Raw genomic sequence first — 24,564 nt, 5'->3', positions numbered from 1 at the left:
GAGAGCGGAGAGAGAGGCGCAACAGGAGAGGAGAAGCAGTTGAGGTTTTGGCAGGTCCTCGGGAAATCAACAGCCCCGAGTCTCTCCCATTCACGTGAGGACACTTACCAGCTTCCATCTCCCGAGGAATCCCATTACGTTTTCGTTGTGTTATGTGTGACTTGTAAATACTAAAGCTATCAAACAAAATCCGGACGTAGATCTGTGTATGGATAAAAACTTCTGTTCGGAAAACCCTGTCTCACCTAGGTTCTCTATTGGAATACGGAGGATTTTAGCGCGCAGTGGAAAACCGTAACAAATAAGGATTTTAGCAGTCGTTTGTATCACCAGGTACTCTGTACGAATGGTAAATCCAGAGTTGTGGATATGTACCAAGGCATAGCAATGACGACTAACCATGGAGCCCCGTCTTACGAATCCAGATTCATGCACAGTGGCGCAGCTACTTCGCCCGTCTTCGTGCCAACCACCCGGGCTACACCCATGATCCCCGCGTTGCCTTATCTGCAGCCACACGCGGCCTCTCAACAAAACAGTCCGGTTTGCAGCCACTCTGGCTGGGCACAGAGCACAGAGGAACCGGTCCCTTCTTACACCACTGGCGGGTCTCATCAGTCCACCATGTCTCCACGCTTTACCTTTTCCACAAGTCCACCCATCTCTGCTGCAGTCGCTGCAGTCCGGGATACCGCGACATACCCCAGCCCTCTGAACATCTCTGCCAACGGCAGGGAACAATACGGGACAAGGGGACTCGGCGGGTCTTACCACAGTCCGTACCCAGCTTATGTGAGTCCTAGTATGGGGGGTGGCTGGACCACGTCTCCCTTTGACAGTTCTGTGCTCCACAGTCTACAGTCCGGAGGAGCGCCGGGGACAGCCAGGCACCCTAGCATAGGTAAGTATCTGTTGTTAAAAGGGAGGGATGGGAAGAAATACCGATTTCTATGCGCATAAGGATTTTCCACGTGTTCGTAATCTCCCTCTGGAAGATGAAAAGCGTTAAAACGCAATGAATAACAAAAAACAGATAACATTTTGGTTGGCTTTCATTAAATTACATAAATTGGCCATTCTTAAAAAGTAAACTATAAACATTTATTTGTCCAAATGAAACCATACTCTTTAAGCTTAAATGCATATCTACGTTTCATAATACAGCACATTGAATGTAACCCAATACATCATATACTGTAGATCTGCTTTTTGCGTAAAGGTTTATTAATATATCTATTGTCTTCTTAGTAAATCACTAGTATTTTTAAACACATCTTCTAGTCCACATCAGCTCTCACAACACAATACTATCTTCCAAGGATAGGAAGCATTTTATTTTTGTTGTTCCTGGTATCTTCTTAAATACAGTAGGTCAGTGTCCTTGTGCAGTATTTTTCAAACGTATTTTGAAAATATCAAAAATGGTTAGCTACTAGCAACCAGAGAAGCTAAATAGATCGAATGCAACCTCTCTTATGTTTTTTAAATTGCTGAACAATTACAAATACATGAGTATTTAGATAGCTTCAGACTCCATTTATTTAAACACCAATATTCTGCTAAAATAAATAGAAGTGAGACTTTAAAGTTGATAAGATTTCTTATACACTTTTCTAAAAGCTATGTGATCAACGAGGGTTACAGATTCTACCTCAGGGCTATAGTAATCTATTCCACAATTTAGTTTCTTTTTAAATGATGAAAATTTAGTTTGATAAGTCAGCACTTAATGTGGAAATAAAAATATATTTCGTACAATAGGATGTTATTTAAATGCAGTGCGTCTGGCATTTTTCTTCATAAAAAAACAGCCGAAGAACAAGAAAAAAATTAGAAGAAACAGACCTACATCTTTTCTCTTGGAATTGTTTTTTGTATTGTTTTGGAAATAAAATAAGAGCGTTTTAATTAAAACCAAAGACAATGATATTTGGTTTTGTGATTGTGTCAAATGATGTTCAAAGTAATTTAAGTGAATTGGAGTCACATACCGCGCAATTGATTTTTAACTGAAGTTACCCTTTCCCTGGAAAAAAACAAATAGACGTAATATTAGAATATGTCGAAATCTTGTATTTGTCTTGTAGCAATATCATTACCATTAAAGAAAACCATTCTCCATATCCTGAACTAATTCTACGATTTCCTAATATTCTAAGTAAGGCACTACTTAATAATGAAATAATCCTAAATAACATGCAGTTTTAGTGTTCTTTTTAGTTAACAATTCATAGATATCTCCACAGTTAAAAACAACTTAAATTTTTATTAAAATATTTAAGTATAACAAACGACGTTTATTAGAATTCGTAGTATAAATCGGAACCCAATATGTATTATTAAACGTTTTTAACATTGTAATGTTAATGTAATGTAGAATCTCTTCTACCTGTATTTTAATATTGTAATAAAAAATGTGAGCACAGACGTTTTCAATTACATTAACACTGCACAAAAAATCAATTTAAATGGTTTAAACATTCATTTTCCATGCTTATTTACCCGTTGCGTCTGCAATAGGCCTCAAACTCCATCCTGACACGCTGACCTCTACGCTGACTTGTCCCTACTCGAACCACTAAGGATTTTTCACGTGTTCGTAATCTCCCTCTGGAAGATGAAAAGCGTTAAAACGCAATGAATAACAAAAAGCAGATAAAGTTTTGCTTGGCTTTCATTAAGTTACATAAGTTGGCATTTCTTAAAAAGTAAACTAAACATGTATTAGTCAAAATGAAACCATACTCTTTAAGCTTAAATGCATATCTACGTTCCATAATACAGTACATTGAATGCAACCCAATACATCATATACTGTAGATCCGTTTTTTGCGTAAAGGTTTATTAATATATTGTCTTCTTAGTAAATCACTAGTATTTTTAACCACATCTTCTAGTCCACATCAGCTCTCACAACACAATACTATCTTCCAAGCAGACGTTATGAAGATAAAATGTTAACTTGTCTCAGTTTGTTCACCTTTGTATCAGTTTGCACTTTTATCCAGTCAACTAGGCAATAGTGATCACCAGTTTTTGCAATCAGAAAGTTGATTACTGATACTGTCCTTAGTCGTGAAGATCCCGTGCAAATTAATGGTTCTGTATTAATTTTAAAGACGAATAGCAAATTTTAATCAAATTTTAAGTGAGTAGCTGTGTATGACGAACCATGTTTTAAAGTGAAACATCATGATGTTAAAAGTAGTCGTAGGCCGACGGAATAGGTATTCAGCATATGGATTCAGATTACGTATTGTGCCGCTTAATTTTCAGAATCAGAGAAACTTTTCACGTTTCAAAATGCTATAGAATCAGGAGGTTAAATATCAGCTCTAATCCCACTATAAATGAATATATATCTCTTCATTTTATACCATTGGTTTAAAACGGATTTTTAGTATGAACATTGTGGTACATACTTGTACTTTAAGGAGTTTTAGCTAAATCAAAGTTTTGATTTAACTTATTTATATTTCTACTTAATGGCTGTATACGTAATACTTTGTTTCCCCAAACAGTTTTACATTATTTTTTTTTAAAAACTAGGTTTTTAGATGTTTTGCTTGAAAGACTCGGACCTACACTCGACAGGAAATAACAACTTTCGGGTTTGCGTTTTCAGCTTGTGTTTTATGTCTAGATAAGGGAAAAACAGTCATACTGGTTTTGTAATTCGCTATCGACATATATTTATGAAAATACTCAATGCCAAACAGTTATAAGGACATGTCTAATGTGTTTAATTCTTGTAGTTAATGACTTGAGTGACGTATCAGTTTAAAATGAATGGATTTACATTTACAGTATGAACTGGTATCCGACATACCCAACAACAGAAAATTAAGTCTTGGTGTAAACCAAATTCTATCTATTGCAGTCTTTCTATCATTGGGCGTATCTACCTAATAGTACATTTTAAAAATACAACATATTATATAAATATAATTTACTTTTTTTGAGGCGTCACTTCCAAACTTTCCAACATAATAAGTATCGTTCTCAAGGCAGACTGTGAATCCACAGATATTAACATTAATAGACATACTGTACTGTAGTTACAAGATGACCAGGTGTCCTTGTTTCACCGCTTCTTTGATTCTCATACAAATTTAGTATTTGCGATTAATAAATATCAGTCATGCTATATTCATCTTTTTGTGAGGGTAAAATAAAATCTTGATGTCTTAGAAATTTCCTTTCCAAAGAATATACAGGTAATTACTTAGGAAACATTGTCAATATATTTGTGTTTGACGCATTCTCCAGTTTTTACGTTAAACAATCCTGGAGAGAAGCAGTATGTAGTTATATTACAGCATGTATGTATTGCGAAACATAAAATCATTGTAAGTGAGCATTCAAGGCAGATTGCATATTTACGGTGTTAACAAGTCTATATGTAATGAAACATTTTATTTTTCACTTATGAACATTACATTGTGCAATGAGAAGTTAACATATAATCTTGACTTCTGTAACGAAATTTTACGAACTCAAAAATAGTGTAGTAATAATGTTGGCTTCTGTATTGGTTAAGTGCTAAACAATCGGAATCCGGACATAGGCCATCGGCAAATTATTTTTATTATTATACAATTAAACTCTAAGATATTTCTATTTTTTAAGTTTTAATCAGAATTGAACATAGAGAGACTGCGTAACTGCTGATTTTACATCACTTTCAAAATGTAATATAAAATACATTGCACGTTGTTATGCCATTTAACCTAGCTTTTTCCAGAACTCCACGTAAAAATTTTAAAATAATAGTAGTAAAAATAATTTAATATCTCCTGATGATATATGTCAATGTTTTATCATGTAAAGTATAAAATCTTTGCATTAACCTTTGGACATAAAAATATTTCCTATTGAGAGTTTTGAACAGTAATCTAGGAATTTTATTTAGACACAGGCCTGTAACAATAATCAGTTCACATCTTCAAACGTGTTTTTCTGTGCTATCGCGTAGGCTATAGTTTATTAATAGTGGGAAAATATTAAAAATCTATTGTTAAGTTCTTGTTAATGTAAGAATCTAAGAACATAAGAAAAGCGGTCTTCTCTTTGTAACCTTTCTTATGTTAATACTGGAGTCCAATATCTCCAGAACAGTTTTATCGAGAGTATAACAATCTTATTGATAGTGTGCTAAATAATAGACATAGTGTAATAGAGACTTTACATAATGAAGACATTCATATTTTTTCATTAAAATCTACTCTTAGAATTTTGGCATACTGGAACTTGGATATAATCTATTATTTCTATTACATCTAAGAAAACCTAAATGCCAATTAAAACCTGTATTTGTTTCCAACTTGTTTTAAAACCAGTAGAAAATGAAATTATCCCCTCTCTTACCCTCTAGAAAAGTATACATTGCAACACTCTGGCACTCTGACTAATGAGTGATCTCTTCCCACCACAAGTCCAGGAGAAAGCTTTTGTGATTAAAGAAATGGTCCTTTTTAAATCCAGATTGCGTATACACACAGCACACTGTTTTGTATAGTTACATTTTACAATTAATACCCACATTCAGTTTGACAGACCTAAATCTCATTATGATTCCTTGCATTTTCTACAGTTGGGAAATCGGGAAGCAACCTGAATTTTGGACTAAAGAAGTCACAGTACAGTATATTTTATTATACCTCTCCAGTGATGTTCAAGATCATAGAGATCCAGAGTGTTTTCTAGTTTGTCCAAATTTAACTTTCTGAATGAATTAATCAAATTTTCTCTTAGTTTCTGGAGACTACCACAGTTTCCTATATTTGAGCCTCTGAAGTGGTGAACATATCTATAATACATGAAGGCCTGTGTCTTTCTCTTTGTGTAAGAAACTGTGAGCCAGTAAAATTGTGCCTTGGGTTTGCACCACAAGTTTAAAAATGCAACAAGCTTTTCGATAAGAAAAAAGTAAATTATGCATAATAAATTCTAATGGTTAATGTTGGCAATGCTGCAATTAGATGATTCATTTTGAAGGAGGTAGTGTTATTTACTCTTCTGTCCTTTCCTGATATTTACTGTATGTAGGTGAAAATACAGTGTTTTTCACAATCTCGTGATTGATTAGGTTAGCTGTTGTGAAATACAGATAATATGTGTCCAATTAAAAAAATATATCAAAGACTTCTCAGCATAGTTAGATCAATCTTGAAGCAATTAACTTTTATTTTATAGGTAAATAAGAATGAAGCAAAATTAATCTATTATAATGTAGGAAGTAAAGCAGTTGTCTTTGAGGGAGGCTTGATTTTTCTTGATGATACCTGGTGGGAACCTGCTTTTGAAGCTTATAAAATAATTTGATAGTGGATTTGTGATTTGGAATTGATGAATTTGCCAAAGTATGATTTAATTTGTTATTTCAGAATTCTTGTTGTTTCATTCCTGTAAACTGTGTTTGATAGGTTTTTAGGATGACTTGTCAGTCTTTTAGTTGAGCTAGTAAAGTCTTGATACATTGCAAAGCACATAAATTGTATTTCTGTTTTATCAGTAACCCAGTTTAGACTTTCCTAATTGTTTAGTCTCACAGAAAAAACATTAAAGCTTTATTTTAAAATCTGCTGCTTAACTTTTATTTGATGCAGCATATAATATATCTTGTATGTCAAACCAAAGAAACAACCATGGAGATTTTATTTCATTCTTTATGCAAATTGTTTGACAGAAAGGTTTCATGAGAATTGATACTTACACTTTCTAACACTATTGATATGTTAATTTCTGACATTGACAAAGGCTTTCTGGTCAGGATGTGCATGGATAAATAATTAAAATACTCTACCAATAATAGTTTTCTAATTTGTTTATCAAAACTGTGTTTCCTTAAACAGTGGGGTTAGTTCTCCTATCATTTTTAGCACTGTTTCAAAGCCTTTCTTTTCTACTGTTTTTCATATAATGTATTTTACATCTTTAATCACAATGATTAGAAGGATCGGACTACACACATAAAGGAAAGCAGACACCCATGAAATATAAACAGAATATTTGCTTGAATACATGGGCTTCCAGCTATAAAACCAAGGTCAGGAAGTTTCAGTCTGTAGGCGGCCGTGCCAGAAATCAGAGCTTCATTAGAAATGATGGAATTTTGAAAGGATTTTTTTGGGGGGAAATTAATATTAGCAGGAAATACTGAATCTACTATTTAGCCCAACCATTCAAAAAAGTATCAGAAACAGAAAGTCAACCAATTAGACGGTGTCTGAAACCTCAAAGCCTGCCAAGAGAAAATATTGTCTCCCAACAATCACCTGTGAATTAAGTAGATTGTGTATGCATATCCACATGATATATCTACCTTATACTATATACTGTATCATATTCAGTATTCAATAACTGCCCTTAGCCCAGGATCTCAATTAAAACAAGGAAGATGTTACAAAACAAAAAATGTGATGACAGAAAAGCAAAACTGGTTGTTTTTTTACAGGCTTTGCTAAATTGTGACAAACATAAGTATTTCAATATTTCTGTCTGCATGTTGCTGAAACATGTTGCCTCTTGATAAATATTTTAACAGTTTCTTTGATTTAAGTTCTACTGTACATTTTTAACTATTAATTAGAATTGTGTAAATTATATAACTATTTTCCTAACATTATGTTTTGTATTTCTATTGAGTTCTCACCAAAGTGAATTCATAATGAATTCACATTCACATCTTGATGAATATGTGAATATTGTACTAACATGTACAAGTGTTTTTCATATATACAGAACCTTTCTTGAATCTCACTATTTCCCATCCTGTATTTTTAGGTCTTCAACTTTTTTTTCTAACGTATTTTTGAAAGAATCAAAATAAATGAGAGAACCATTAGGCAAATGTAACTGTAACCTGGAATACTTTTGATGTATATTTTAAAACGGTTCAAATAGAAGTTTTAATGTTTTTCAGATTACATTTTAAATTAAAATGAATATTTCATGAAAGGAATGAGATAGATGTTCAGAGAGTTAAAATAATTAAATCATTTTAATAATAAATTAAAACTAAATCAGTAGATCATTGATGGCAACAAATTGAGTTTATAATCCCGTACTAGCAATGGAGTTCTGAAGTTCTCACTGTTGCATTAGGTAGATATATTGGTGCATAAGATCAACAACTTTGATATTACTGTTGCAGTGACAGCAGGCCTAAAACTGGATTCAAAATAGTACTGTGTCATGCAGTTACCTTTGATAGCAACACGTCTGGCAGTAATGGCCTCCAAACCTGTTACACTACACAACTGCAGACTAGAGAGAACATCTCTCCTGAATGAACATACTGTACTCTACTTTTGCTAAATGAGACAAGACCAGGATTAATCAGAAGAAAAGAAAAGACAATTTGCCATGATCCAGGAGGTGGCTGTCCACAATGGTGCATAAATTTTAGCTTTGCTGCTGTAACTTTGATCTTGTTGAGTGGTGATGTTACTACTACTACTACTACTACTACTCTCACACCTGAAGAAGGCTCCACGGCCGAAACGTTGTGTTCTCTTTCTTCTTTTTTTCAGCATGGAATAAACCTATTACTTGTTCCTTTGCTACTACTACTACTACTACTACTACTACTACTACTACTACTAATAATAATAACAATAATAATAATAATAATAATAATAATAATAATAATAATAATACATTATCAACATCTTGAACTTGAACTTAATTGCCATATGTAACCGGTACATGTACTGGTACAATGGAATTCTTACTTACAGGAAGTCTCTCGATTGTTAAAAAGTGTAAAAACACAAAGTGCAGACAGTGCATCAAGACAATATACAAACAAACAGTAGACAATGTACAAGTAGGAGTCTGTCCTCAGGTTTAAAAGTGTTTGTCTGTCATAAGTAATGACGGCCATTGAGCGTCCAACACAAAACAAGAGTATTAATGTATAAAAGAGAGAGCTTTCTGAGCTATGGATCTGTGGCTAAGGACCTGCGCCTGTGGCTGGAAAGTTGCTGGTTCAAATCCTGTGACTGGCAGAGGAATCCTACTCCGTTGGGCCCCTGGGCAAGGCCCTTAACCCCAACCGCTCTGACCCCAGGCTTCTCTCCCTGTCTGTGTCTATGTCTCATGGAGAGCAAGCTGGGGAATGCGAAAAGACGAAATCCTAATGAAAGAAATTTTATAGGGCTAATAAAGTGATCTTATCTTATCTAAACCATCGCCAGCATCGTGTCATTCCACATAAGCCCCTTATGTTTGTAGCTACATGATTCCATTTCTGCGGTGTTGCATCAAAATCTGAGTATTTGGTCTTGGCTGATCAGTAGCTCTTCTGTTTTGATGACTGAACAGTACAGTACGGTCTCTCTACAGTACATCCTCCCGGCTTCATGTTGCAATGTTCTTCACAGCTGCTCTCCCAGCACACGTTTCTTCTCTCTCTGCCCCCGGGCTGTGCCATTGCAGCACCACAATTAAAACCAACGAACCCCTGTGTCTCTTTTTACATACACACATCCCCTGTGCATAACTTCTGAGTGAAATCTCTTGTATATTTGTTGTCACTCATTCTGTCATTTCATTACTCTGGAGGTTACAAAAAGTCAAGGGAAGGAAGTGATTCTAAGATTTCCTACAGGTGTAGCATAAAATGTAACAGCTTCATCAGTTTGCATTGTATTAATAAGAGGCAAAAATATTGTGTTGTGTCTAAAAAACAATTTCAGTATTTGCAAATCAGGTAAGAATTATTAATTGCAGATTCATTTTTGAGGATTTCTACAAAACTCTTGAACAAAGCAAAAAAAATGTTTTTTATCTTAAAGTATTTAAGTAAAATAAATATTTGATTTATTATAAGACATCTATTGTGATCAGTGCAAGTCATTATTGAGAATGAACAGGTGCATAGATACAGTTTTAGAGGAGAACAAGGAGAGCGTTGGGTTAGAGGCCCAAAGTGAGAATGTTATGCCTTAAGGGACAAAATAGTCTGGGCCTTATGCATATTTTTGTTAGCTAACGGCAATTCTGTACAGTTCTGAGCAGGGGAAGAATATTTCTGTGAAAATCTGATTCAGCAGTTATTCATTTAGTTATTAATTTAAATGTGGTTTTCCAACCTCATTTGTTTTGTAAATCTCTCTTTCAGAATGAAGGGGAAGCTAAACTGTTAGGGCCAGCATTTGTTACAATAGAGAGCTGACAGAAGGAACTCAGCTATTCTAGTGTTTAATTCAAAGCTGAATTGTATCCGGTCACATTGTTTGAGCTTTTCTTGGAGTGTGGGGGAGACGTCCAGGCACAAGCCTCTCACTTCCTGTGGAGCACACCTAACTGCCCACAAAAAGCCCATTATCCCTTATCCCCTGGGAATCCATATTACAGTAATAATCTCAAAAAACCTCATAAGGGACTAAGGACATCTTTAATTGGTGGTGGTGGAGGGGAGTCCCCATTACCTGTAAAGCGCTTTGAGTGGAGTGTCCAGAAAAGCGCTATATAAGTGTAAGCAATTATTATTATTATTATTAATTAATCTGTTGTTGTTACTAATAGCTACTTTCCGCCTAGACTTTTTTTAACAACAGACTTCACTGAACAACAAATAGTGTTAAATATTTTTTTTAGAAATGAAATGATTACATTGCACACATTTATCAATTATTGACCATGTTGGACTTTTGCCAAAGTAAAAAGCTGTAGTTTTTTACTTTTTCACTTTTGGGGGAATCACATCACAAAGTTACTTTGTTGCTCTCAATTTCAGTATTCACTTTATTATATGTTCCTACTTTACAAGTATGACAACTGGAAAGTTATATGTAAAGTCTTCTGCAACATGGATAATTTTTGTATATTAATAGCATAAATTCTGAATAAATTTAAATATATGGATGGCACAGTGATTAGAATTACAAACTTGTGATTCTGGGGCTCTGGGTTCACTTCCTGGGGTGCTATCTCATGGCATTTGTATGGTCTCCCCCTGTTTATGTGGGTTTCCAGTTTGTGTTTGTGCTTTGTGAAGGACTGGCTTCCCATACAGTGTGTATCGTGCCTTGCTGGGATAGGTTCTGGCTCCACTGCAAATCTGAATTGGAAGAGTCAGTTAGAAATTGGATGGATTGTTATGTTAAAGTTATACAATTAAAACATTATGGTATCAAGACAGTTGGTTTTCATCAAAAGGTGGTTTCCATAATATCAAAAGTAAATCATGAGCCAGAGGGCTCAAATGGAAACTGAGAAGAAGTGTTTTCATAACTAAGACTCCTAGCCATATTGTAAAAGCTGTTTCTTTTGCTTTTTAAATTAAATTTGTAGATGGGATTCTTGATTAAACTAGCTAAAATCAAATAGGCTGCAAGGCCCAAAAACAACTTTGAAACACTTTCTTATGTTTTTGTGTTTATTGTTATAAAAGATAACACAAGTTAAAAGACCCAGTGTAGGTGATATACTGTATATTAAATAAAAAATATATAATTTCTTTGATGCTAATTTCAGATGAATAACAACATATAGCAACATTCAGATATATTTTAAGAAATATGCATCATACTTCTTTAAATAAACTCCTGTGTCACACTGCAAGATTATACTGCTTGAATAGATCATTCACTTTTCGCAATTAAACAACTTTAATTACCTATTCTCAAAAAAATCTTTTAAGGCTGACTAAACTTATCCTTAACTTACACTTCACAGGTAGTTATGAAAACTGAATAATACTGCTGGAACACAAAATAAGATAATATGAACCTGTTATGTTACAGAGAAATTCTAAAAAGATAATACTGTCTTTGGAGAAATTCTAGTTTCCGATAACAGAACTTTTTTGCTTTGGGATCATCTTTACGAATTATTTTTTTAAAGAAAAATTGCAGGTTTATAAAGTAAGTAAATCAAAATTAGCAAAGCATTAAATTATCAAGGAACAAGTAATACTGTAGGTTTATTCCATGCTGAAAAGAAAAGAAAGAAAACACAACGTTTCGGCTGTGGAGCCTTCTTCAGGTGCCACCTGAAGACACCTGAAGAAGGCTCCACAGCCGAAACGTTGTGTTTTCTTTCTTCTTTTTTTCAGCATGGAATAAACTTATTACTTCTTCCTTTGTAGCTTACACATGCTGACGCAGCTACCCATCAGAACTATTAAATTATCAATTTTTTCAGGAGGAATGTGAAACAGATCTTGTGAGCAAAACATCACCTTCTAGACTCTGTGCTGTAGTACAGAGAAAATTAATGTCCTGAATGCAGTGGACACTTGAGGCTGACATACTGTATGTCAGTTTAAAGTGACCTGTTGAAACAGTTATCGGAGTTCAAAATCAAACTCCTGAAGAAATCAACAGCAACACAGCCAGGTAACTGAGCACATGAAAATTACAATAACCTTGGAGTAATTATTACCTTCGAGTTTGATTAGGTGGTCATAAGCCCCATAAAAATCACTCACAGGTTAATCATACTTTTTTATAGGATTTGTTTCATAATTAATGTAGGTATTCATTCATACATTGCATTTATCTCAAACTATTTTTTCTTCCATCTTTGGATCATGACTCAGAGAAGAAGCAGATAAATGGATAAATAATGTATGATATTGATCATTTTTTATACATCTAAAAGTATACAATTCAGTCTTTAAGTTAAAAAGAGACGTAGATTGCTCCAAAACGTGAAGTGTAAATGAATATTAATGGAAAACCTATCAAAAATTGCAGTGCCTGTAATTGAAAAGATTCTGTCTCATTTGACAAGATATACTGTAGCACATTTTACTGGCGATATTCCAGCTCAAATCAAGAACTTTTTAATAATGCCAAGAATGTGAGTGTCTTTAGAAATCATTAGGAGTCCATATAAATATTTAGTCTTGCTGGCTTTTAATCTTATCATACTTAAGCTAAAGAAAACAGATGAAACCTTAAGATTCAAGGGTAGACCGAACAGAGCTTTGGAGGAGTCTATAAACTGAAAATAAGAAGAATCAGTCTTAGGCTGTCATATTACTGTTCAAAGGATTTATAACTGGAAAAAAGACAGTTGCAGCTTACCCATACTGAGCTGTATGTTTCATTGCTAACCTTTGTAGCTTGCTCTTTTACCAGTCTTTTATATTGTTAATTTTTGATTCCCATCTTTAATTCAAGACACTGGAAGTATTAACATGTATTAACATAAAGCTGTAAACTCCTAATGAATGATTTGTTATTTATTGTAAAAATAAAAGGTTAAAAATTAACGTCCAGATAAGGGCTAAATGTTTTGTCGATGGAGCTTCTTTCTGGTATTACTAAAGATAAATATATCTATTGGGAATTCATATTACTAATCCCCAGTAATTCCCATATTACTAAACATAAATTCTTTTCATTCCAAAGAAGAACACTTCAGTAGCTTGTATATACTGATAAGACAATTTTAAAAATACCAGCACTCACTATTAACTATTATATTCTTCAATGAGGTTTCCAGATAAGTTCCAGTTCATCTAAATTTGCACTTTTGGTAATGGAGTAAAAAGTATACAGTGACAGGAACATGCCATCTAAAGTAAAGTATTAGATATTCAACAGTGATGCACGTGAAATTCCAGTTTCTTTTTGCATTTGTATTGCATTACACTATAAAATATATCATGTACAGACAAATGCCTATTCAGTACCAGGCAGTCTCTTCCCAAACCCCAGTTTGTGGTTATAGCTCTCAAATAAATCTCTAAAAGAGAGATTTATAACAGCCACTGATAATTCTAAATTTGCCATTCATGTGCAAGAATGAATTTGTCAAAATGAGTAATGTTAACTTAAGAAGTCATTAAAATCTCGTGGAGGAACACGAGGAAAACACTTGATATCTTCTGGAAGTGAACTATTAAGAAAAATAGTAATATTGAATAATTATTCGTTCAAATGGCCCTGAATTTGATAGATCTGGCCAAATATTATATATAAAAGCTAAACTGAATATAAATAAAAATAAAATGAGCACAAAATAAGCACACCCTAAAGGAAGTAGTATAAACATTATTTATAATATACTGGGAACAATAAAACCATATCTCATACAACATTCCAGCCTTCTTCTGTGCTTCTCCTTATAACAGCATATACAGTAGTAAACCTAGACACTATGTTTTACTCTAAAAATCTATTATAATATATATATATATTCTGAAGTATACAGTGCTAATGTTGAGTAAATGTAATTTACTTTTGGATCTGTGAAGTTTCCACAGATGTAGCTATATTAACCTTGACTACGGACAAGTTGCGTTTGCATTTTTCATTATACCTTCACACAAGGCTAAAGAAAAAATTCTTGCCAGATCATATTTATTCAGCATTGTACATTTATGTGTACAACAAAATTACTTGCTTTCTCAAGAGTTTTATTCTTAGCTTTTTTTATTTTTTAGATAATGATAATTTAAAAATCTTAATATACTGTATGTATTGTGTATATTGAAAATATATAATAGTCTTTAAAAATAATGAGAGCCTTACTAAATCTATTACTATTTTAAACTAACCTACAGATATTACAGATATTGATGTGTACATATGTTGGCCTCCTTAAAGTACAAGAAGGTACAATTTCAGATAAAAAATAAAAGCACACAATTTTAGAAAGCTGTTTCCCAATATTCAACCAATAATTAATATGTGAAAAGCTACTAGCCAGCAGCCATATCACCCTGCAACTCACAACTGGCAACCCACTGAAGCTAAGCAGGTGTGAGCCTGGTCAGTACCTGGATGGGAGACCTCCTGGGAAAAACTAAGCTTGCTGCTGGAAGAGGTGTTAGTGGGGTCAGCAGGGGGCGCTCACTCTGTGGTCCATGTGGGTCCTAATGCCCCAGTATAGTGATGGGGACACTATACTGTAAACAGGCGCCGTCCTTCGGATGAGACGTAAAACCGAGGTCCTGACTCTCTGTGGTCATTAAAAAATCCCAGGGCGCTTCTCGAAAAGAGTAGGGGTGTAACCCCGGTGTCCTGGCCAAATTTCCAATTGCTCCTAATACTCCCCCTCTATGAATTGGCTACATTACTCTGCTCTCCTCCCCACTGATAACTGATGTGTGGTGAGCGTTCTGGCGCACTATGGCTGCTGTCGCATCATCCAGGTGGATGCTACACATTGGTGGTGGTGGAGGGGAGTCTCCATTACCTGTAAAGCGCTTTGAGTGGAGTGTATAAGTGTAAGCAATTATTATTAATTACTGAGTGTGCAGTAATAACAGCATTTTATAACTTGTAAAAAATATCAGTATTATATAACTTTGTATTTTAGATTGAGCTGAGCAACTCAGTTGTATATTTTTAATTGTGTTAAATTCATATATAATTGTTCTTGTTTTGGTCAGTTTTATAACTTTTTTTTTACTTTACAAATGATTAAAGTTATAAAATAACAAAATAAATTTAATTTCTGTTACTTTACTTTTTGTTACAGAAACAATAGATAATTGTAACAAATGGTCAAAATAAACTATACTTTATATTTTGGAACAAATAAAGGTTTCTGAAAAGAAAAGAGGCACAATGTTTCATTTGTGGAGCCATCTTCAGGTGTCAAAATAGTTACCCCAATAGTAGCACATTAATGTTTCATGCATTTTTTGTTTTATGGAAAATAATGCTAGATTCTCTTAATAATGCTAGATATTATTATTGGCCAAAACAAGTGCTGTCTTGTAAAAATCAAAAGTTTTTTGATTTAATGACATTTTGTGCAATCAAGTTTTTAATTCCCTTTTCAAAACTTTCTGATGGATGCACTCTTCTTGATCAGTATATCTACAGTCTTGCAAGATTTCTATATAATTCTAATGTACTAATTTCATTAATTAACAAAGGACGGACAAAATAAAAGGTTTTAAAAACAACAGCATTCATACAGCCAGTAGAAACACTGTCCTCACTCAGAAAGATACACTTCATCAACTAAAAATCTTGCACATTGACAGCCTGACAAATTATGTTCGTAGGTCCCTTTTCAAAAACAATTTGTTTCTAAAATGTAGCAGAAATGTTCTCTGTTCAAACCATATTTCTAAACAGTCCATCACAATGAACAATTTTACCTTTTAATAATGCTGGCCATTGAATCAATGTCCTTTAACAATCATGACACTGAAGAAGTCCATTAAGCCACTGAACAATAGGTTGTACAAAACATTGCAATTTCATAAGAACAGAATATCTTTTTAACATTACTATAAGGACCTTAATAAGTAGTCAATAAATAAAATGAACAGCTTTTTACTTAAAACAGTTAAATAAATGCATGTCAGGAAGATATAGTGTGACTAACTTTCATAGGTTCTGGACAGAACCTGAAAGGGAATTTCATGAATACAAAGCTTTCAATAAAATAAAATATATCTCCAGAATTTGCTTTCCTATATAGAACTATATCGCCACCTGCTGGTCAAAACTGGTCAAAGCATTTGTATTATCTCCAGGAGTCTTCCTATTGTCTGCCTGTGGCTCTCTTAGACATTATACAGGGAGTGACATAAGAAAAGGTCCAATCAGAAGGAAGTCATACTATCCCTCTTTGGTAGTAAGTAGCTAAATAATCTGAGGATCTTGTCTATCTGTTTCTTGAAGAAAGCCAGGGCATCACCTTCAACAGCATGGCTGGTTAGCTTGTCCCATACTCCCACAACCTTTTTGAGTGAAGAAGTGCTTCCTGTCCTCAGTTTTAAACCCATTTTAATGTAGCTTTTCCTTAATCATATTTCAATGTTAATTCTGGAGAACTCCTCAGACTGTCAGTGCCTTTAAAGTTTTTGAATACACGAATCAGGTCCCCTTGTAATCTTTTATGTTCAAGACCAGAGTGGTACAATTATTTTAGCCTGTCTGTACAGAGCTTTCCTTTAAGCCCAGGAATGTATGGATTACTCGTTACATCTTTAAAAGCAGAGATATCTTTTTTAAAAACATAGTGATCAATATTTCAATGGTACATACTGTAAGAAAGTACTTTGCAAATTAAAGCAGGAAACCTGACCCTTCTTGCTAGTTTGGTTATTAGAAGCCTAATGACCAAGGAGTCTTCTCAATACATGTATTGAAAGATAACAACAACATGTTCAATTTTATCGTTTCTAAGGTTCTTCCAAGTATTTGTTCAGGACTTCACATCAGTGAAATCAATGAACTCTCCATTAGTTAATGTTTTCAGGTAGTAGTAACACAAATCCTGTAAATCAGACATTTCTTTTAGTACTGGATTTATTCTTTTCACACAATTCATTATTTTGACTGTTTTAACTTCACTTAGGCAGGACTCTAAAGTGGGTCTGAGTGGAGTTGAACACTTCTTGCAGTTCATGTAATTCAGTTCTATCCAAATCAGTGGCCACTTTGAAGAAACAAATGTTGTCAGTTATATACAGTGTGGAAATTGTAGATATACAAACATATCCATGTACACATCCTGTATAAGCAGTATTGCTCCCTATAGTACAGCTTTATCACTGTATTTGTTTTTTGTCTCAGATTAAATGTATATAAGTAAATGAAACTTCAAACCTCTGTTCTTATGTATTATGCCTTTACAAATATTTGAATTGATATTCTCTTAACAGGAGCTAGTGAGATTTTTTGGCCATTATTTATCAAGCTTTTACAATAGAGCTCATAGATGCAAACTGGGAATCATGAGATGATGAGTATATAACTATTGCTTCAGCACTCCCAACATCCCTATTTAAATAGGTATCAATGAGTTGTTAAATGTTTATGGTAGCCGTGTGCAAGGAGGGTTTTGGGCTCAGAACTGAAAGGTTGTGGGTTCACATCCCACAAGGAGGCACTGCTGTCAAACCCTTGAGCACAGTGCTTCCACCTGTTTGCTCCAGTAAAATGTCCGGCTGTCTGAGGAGGTACAGTACAAATGTTGTCTCAGAAAACAGTAAAAGGTGTAAATTTGAACTCAGGCCATTTCATATTTCAGATTATTCAACACAATTCTCAAATAAAGATCAATATGACTTACATAAACTAACAGAAAATTCATTGTAACGATTTAAAATTGCTTTCATGCTTCTGAATCCAGCTCTGCATTTTTGCGCACCACACCAGAGGGAGGCACCCGTTTGTGGTGATCAGGTTGACGGACAGATTCAGTGCCCGCACTGGCTGACTTTTCCTGTTCCTCCGACTCGCAGACCTGTTTGATGACTTTGCTGAGGGGCGGGAGTGTGTGAACTGCGGTGCCATGTCCACTCCACTCTGGCGGCGCGATGGCACGGGGCATTACCTCTGCAATGCCTGTGGACTCTACCACAAGATGAACGGCATAAACCGACCCCTCATCAAGCCGCAGCGTCGTCTGGTAAGCAAGAGTCACAACATGGCAGGGGAGCTTTCGTAGTATACTGCTCGTAGGAATTGGGTGGAATTAGGGGATCGGGAAGAGCACAAAATTGAAGTACCTTCCTGCACCCCTTGCCTAAACCAAAATGAGATTGGAGGCCAGAAACCCTTTTTGTCACAGAAGAGACAACAAACTTATAATGAGGCAGGGCATCCGGTACTTCAAAAACAGAAGGAAAAAGTGTATTTCATTTGAGGAGGGAGCCAAAAATTGGTGAAAGGATTAAAATTCTAGTGCATGGAGATTTCATTATGCTAGAAGCTTACGACAAAAAATGAGGCCTAATGCCCTTTCGGCAATTTCTTTTCATTTCTACCTCGCTTTCGATACCCATCACCTTGCCACAGATTTCAAGATTAAAAACTGCTGCCGGTAGGCTTCGTGGCTCGTCGTTTGTCAGCAGCCGCCAGAGCTCGGTTTCTCTGTTTTCAGTCTGCCTCCAGAAGAGTGGGCCTGTCTTGCACCAACTGTCACACCACCACCACTACCCTGTGGCGCCGCAATGCGGAGGGAGAGCCTGTGTGCAATGCATGTGGACTTTACATGAAACTGCATGGGGTAAGATTCACTCAGTCCTGCAAAGGGCACAAAATGACAAGTGCACACTCTGAAAAATCATGTGCAGAACTTGTTTTTCCAATTGAACAAGAATATTTAATTCACCTTAGAATAAACACTCGCTTACCTTTCTACCAACTTCATTGTAGTCACAAAAAAAGAAGCACTTACTGAACAGGCACTACAGTAAGTATATCAACAAGTGTCTTCAATAATGTCTGACATAGGTTCTTCCTTTGATTTCATTCAGATGATAAGCACAAGATTGCTAGTTATGAGGCCAGACAGAGCCAGAGGTCACTTTTAACTGGGAACAACCCAAATACATACAAGATTGAATGGTGATGGATATTTAGCCTATTGGAAAATACTAGAAAAATCTCCAAGTCTCCAGGTGTCTTCCTAAGGAATTAACTGAAATAAAAATGAAATATTACCTTTATCCCAGAATGTAATTCTAACTGTGGTCAATAACAAATCAATGTCAATAATTAATCACATGATCACAACCAGGGATGGGGGTTATAACAAGGACTACAAACATATAAGACATATTAATGACTTGTGTTGAATGCTACCCACTTGACAAATAATCTTAAAAATGTAACAGGAATTAGAATTTTTGACAATGCTATTCACAAATGGCAGATGTTATATATGTTCTTAGATCCAAAATAACACATTCAATCCATTTGGACTGAACAGTTGTTGTATACAGTACTAATTGTTTCAAAATAGAACAAATTATAATATAACTAGGCCTTACCTGAACTGAAGACTTGTGGATGGGAATATATGCATACTTCAAAGTGGATTTGATGTACAAATAAGCACTTCACACCACATACGGTATAAATATTTACCATGTCTTTGCTGCTATTTAAACATGGGTGTATGTGTGTGCTTGGGTGAGGGGGTGTCGGAGATCCTTCAATCTATCTGGACTTATGCTGGCCACAAATATGACCTTTAACTGTGCATCACTGTCACAGCCATCATGAACAATGTCTCTCATCCGCTTCATGGGACCGTTATTGGGCAGCAGAGCACTTTTAGCAACAGACTGCTCCAGCTACAGCCCTTCATTTGCTCGTCTATGGACAGCATGTTGCTCCATTGTACTTTTTTTTGTACACTCAATCTGTATATACCTATGCAAATTTTACACATATTTTATTGTTTTTACAGTGGCTATGAGCATATTTTTCACACACCTATGTATTTATTTTATATTTAATTTGTATCGCTGTACGTATTTTAATTTTCCGTCTATTCTGATGTCTTTTTTTGTTTGCTTGTCCTGGGCTGGACTGCTGTAACACATCAATAAAGTCTTATCTATCTATCTGTAAATGTCCAGGTGGGGCAGAAGTGAAGGTTTTTTGGTGTATGATGTGTACAGTCATGCGGCCAACAACTCTGCTGTCCCTCAGGTTCCGCGGCCGCTGGCAATGAAGAAGGAAGGGATCCAAACCCGCAAGCGCAAACCGAAGAACCTCAATAAAGCCAAGCCGGCAGGTGTGTACTCCCCCAGCCCAAGAAACGAACCGCTCAAGTAGTCCATCACACTCTCCAGATTTCAATTTCACAGCTTTGATACCAAATGTCTCTTTTAAAAGCCATGTTTTCCCCCCATTTTCACCCACAAAAGTCATATTCATTTACCTTTAAATAAGAAGCCATGTTTGGCAATGAGACTGTATGTGTAAGAATATCAGCCACTTGCATTCTGGGAATTTCACTCCAAACAGTTTTACTAAGTTGAAAGGGGACGGGAAGCTGAGTTGTGATGAATGCTGTTCTCATTGGCAGGGCTGCTCAGCGCAGACACCCGCACCCCTAGCACTCCTACTGCAAATTCCAGCACACAAGAGTTACTCCCAATCAAAATTGAGCCTGGGACCACTCCCCAATATGCACAACACAGCACTCACCATCAGGTAAGATGAACAAAGGAAAGTTATCTTGTTTTCTCATTCCTAACCTGTCAGGGTGAACCTTTTCTGTTGTGACTCTTCATTTTTTTCTCTGAGGTACAACACATACACTTTGCCTCACTTAGCCTTCTTGGAAAGTTGGACTGATGACTGCTTGTGTTCATCTGTGCATTTTCGTTTTCCTTCATACAGTATGTTTTAATTAGTGCTCTTTATTGCAATAAAAGTACAGTATATATTTATCTTCTTTTACTAATATGACCATATCTGTTATCACAAATCACCTGTATCAAATTATCACCTTAATAAATGGGAAATCGTTTTCGTTCAAAAATGTTTCATTTAATGAGGAACACTTTCTTTTTTTAAAATGAGGAGTTGCTATACATTAAAAAGAGGTTTAAAGTCTATAACAATCACATATTTTAACTAGTCTATTTCTATTAAGAATAAAACATTGTTAAGAATAAATACATTAGTAAAGTGATTACATAATTATATATAAGGGGCGGGATGGTTGGAGCAATGGTTAACATTACTGCCTTGCAGCCCTGGGGCTCTGGGTTCAATTCTAGCCCTGGGGTGCTATCTGCTTGGAGCCTGTGCCATATATTCACCCTGTGTTGGTGTGGGTTTTATCTGGGTGCTCTGGTTTCCACACACGGTCTGAAGTGACTTGGTTTATGGGAAAATAGGCCCTAGTGTGTCACGATCGTAAACCCCTCCTCTTAAGGCGGTCCAGGCCTTCCTTGTTCAGTACTCATTCCCTGCACCTGCCTCCAGTTCCTGCCCCTCGTCCTATAAAAGCCAGACGCTCACTCTCTTCCGGGCTCTGCTTAGGTTCCTGTACCAGGCGAGTCCGGGACCTGGAAGCGCCTGGCCCTGTCAAGGTTTTAGTTTCTGTTCCTGTTCCCGTGCCGGTCCCGACCCGGTTCTTGTTTTAATCTCGTCTGTCTTGGATGGATTGCCTGGCTTTGGACTTTTGCCCCCTCTTGGATTCCCCTTTTGGACTCAGCTCTGGATTGTTTGCCTCGAACATACCTCCCCCGAACACCAGCGCACCATGGACACGCCCCCTGTTTTCATTCCCAACTCCTGCATGCCTTATTCCCTGTGTTTTCCTCACTCATCCCCGGATTGTGTCATCTGTATAGGGTCCGGAAAGAACACCTTCATGACAGGTGTGAGTGTGTGCATGCATGTTTGTTTCTGCGTGCTCCCCTTGGTGTCCGTCCAGGGCCTTGTCCCCATGCTTGTTGGGATAGGCTCCAGCTCCCTCACAACCCTGTTGCATAACAGGGTTAGAAAATGGAAGATCGGATGAATGACATATAACTCTCTGTAACTAGATTGCAGATTATCTGTCAAAAAAGCATTTTATAGCTGTATATTGGCCAGTAATTAATTTTATTTAAACTTATAATGTGCATTTATCAGTGTGGAACTGCAAAAGTGCAAAATGTAAACATGCACAGCAATCAACATAACAGGTTTCTTTCTCAATGATTCCTTTAGGCTTCATCTACCCATGGTTACATGGCCGTCAATAGCAGCGCCTCTTCTCTTAAGCTGTCACCCGTAAGTCATGCGGTGACCTCAGGTTCCAAAACTGAGCCCTGGAACAGCCTGGTTCTGGCCTAGAAGAGCTCCGCATTTATGGAAACAGCTGGACAGAAACCCGTGCACAAACACAGCCCAGGAGTAGGAGCACCAAAGGAGAATTCAGATGGATCAACGTCAATGTTTGTAAATTGTTTCACCTTTCCATTGATACCGAGTCTTCAGTGGGTGTCAGCAAACTTACATACACTGGTGTACACATTTCAATTTTGTTGCGATGTAGCGTGAAGACACCTTTTTTTTACAAAATTTAAAATTCCTCTTTTCTTCTGTGGAAGTTGAGCCCCAGACCTTCTTACAAATGCCTTTTTTGACATTCAATACAAATTTCTATTTTTTAAAACTGCTACTGTATTTATTCCACGTTATTCAAGAGCCCTGGACAGCCCATGAGCCTGATACACAGACAAATTACAAAAATTAGTTTTGTAAACGTACATTCCAAAAGATTGTTCGTTGGTTTTGAATTGAAACAATCCAATTTAATTAGGAATTTAACAGTTTAACATTCCTAATGGTAAATGGAATAGAGTTCCACAGATAGCAGGGAAATTAGTTGAAAAATCTGGGCTCAGATTATTCTGTTTTGGAACAACCAATAAATATACAATTTTTAATTTAAGGAATAATGTGTAACATCTAGAAATAGGAGCTTTAAGTCAGAGGATACTAGTTTGTGGAGAACTTTAAAGTATATAGCACCTGCAGCCCTGCAGTGAGTACAAAAATAATCCTGAAATACATACAGTATATTGTTTAACATTTTAATTTTATGCTTTCACTATGCCAGTCCAATGCTACTATGTGTTCAATAGTCTAAGTGTGCCAACTAAACAAGTTCTTTTATTTGGAAAGGAATCTAGGCACAGAACAAGAGCAACCAGTACAGCCATTAAGACAAATAATTTCATTACTACTTTACACAGAGGTACTAAAAGCATTAGTGGCGTTTTGGCTTTTACTTAATGGAAAAGATAGATACTGGAACATTATTGCAGTTGAAGCATATTCTAAATTTAATCTTTATTGACACCGACTTGCGATTACGATTCCTGAGTCCTGAATACTGGTGAGGAAGTAGCAGTTGTTCCATATAATTATGCCTTTGCATTGACGCTGCAATCCAGCACTTCAGGAAAGTCATAAGCAACAATGTTTGTGTTCCCAGTAACCGCAGTCCACAGCTCATCCTCAAAAAAAGTGGAAAAAACATACTACTGTATATGTTCAACAGTACTGGAAGGCAGCGTCTTTGCATTGCTCTTCATCTGCCTCTCCTGAAATAAAGTGTGGCCATCTTGACTACACAAACAATTCGCATTGTTTTTTTCATTGACCTCCCAAGGTATATGAAGATATTTTTCAGATATTAAGTTATTTTATATGAACATCTAACAATAAAATAAGAAAAAAGGAATGAATTTTAAACTGGAACTCGCAGGGAGCAGGATGCAGATCAGTCCTGGGTACTGCACCACTACCTTCCTGTTGAAAAGGATGCAACATGATCTGTTCAAAGTGAGTGTGAAGATGCAAAACCTCCCACATGATTCTTCCAACAGAGGAACATAAGAACACAAGAAATGCTATAAACAAAAGATAAGATGATTGGTATCTATCAATTCTTTTATTTCCTCTAGCTGCTTTTTGCGAGAAGCCAAGGTAGCAGCTTCAACAACATGGCTGGGTTGCTCGTCCCATACTCCCACAAGCCTTTGTATAAAAGAGTGACTTCTAAACTCAGTCTTAAAGCTACTTCCCCTGAACTTCCACTTCCATTCTCTTTGGATTATGTGACACAGCCAAAGTGAGACAGGGTAATGCAAAGTACACTGAATTAAAAGCAATCCTTTTAATTAGATGATATATTTTGCTCACGATGTTTGTTGTCATGTTTATGTATTTTAACCATTTGCAGTACCTGCCATGTTTTAAAAATGAATATGTAGTAGAGTGGTTTATGGCAGGTATAGAATAATGGAGTATTTATATTATGTAATGATTTAAATTACATAACAGCATTTTTATTTTTGCGTATGTCATAACAGAAATTAAATGTTTCAGAAGA

The 24,564-nt window shown here is 35.8% G+C and overlaps 1 protein-coding gene across 1 annotated transcript; it reads left to right on the top strand.

The window, feature by feature from the left end:
- On the top strand, nucleotides 1-24,564 carry gata4 (GATA binding protein 4). The gene is made up of 6 exons (XM_088626245.1): nucleotides 1-901; nucleotides 18,173-18,339; nucleotides 18,814-18,939; nucleotides 20,373-20,457; nucleotides 20,752-20,879; nucleotides 22,392-24,564. Exons 1-6 carry the CDS (start codon nucleotides 370-372, stop codon nucleotides 22,515-22,517), a joined length of 1,164 nt encoding a protein of 387 aa, XP_088482371.1. The 5' UTR covers nucleotides 1-369; the 3' UTR covers nucleotides 22,518-24,564.

This window comes from Lepisosteus platostomus, chromosome 3 (assembly GCF_059453375.1).
Source record: "Lepisosteus platostomus isolate fLepPlt1 chromosome 3, fLepPlt1.hap1, whole genome shotgun sequence".
In the NCBI taxonomy this organism is placed as follows: domain Eukaryota; kingdom Metazoa; phylum Chordata; class Actinopteri; order Semionotiformes; family Lepisosteidae; genus Lepisosteus; species Lepisosteus platostomus.
The sequence above is the reverse complement of the archived record's forward strand: the minus strand, read 5'-3'. Positions and strand labels throughout refer to the sequence as shown.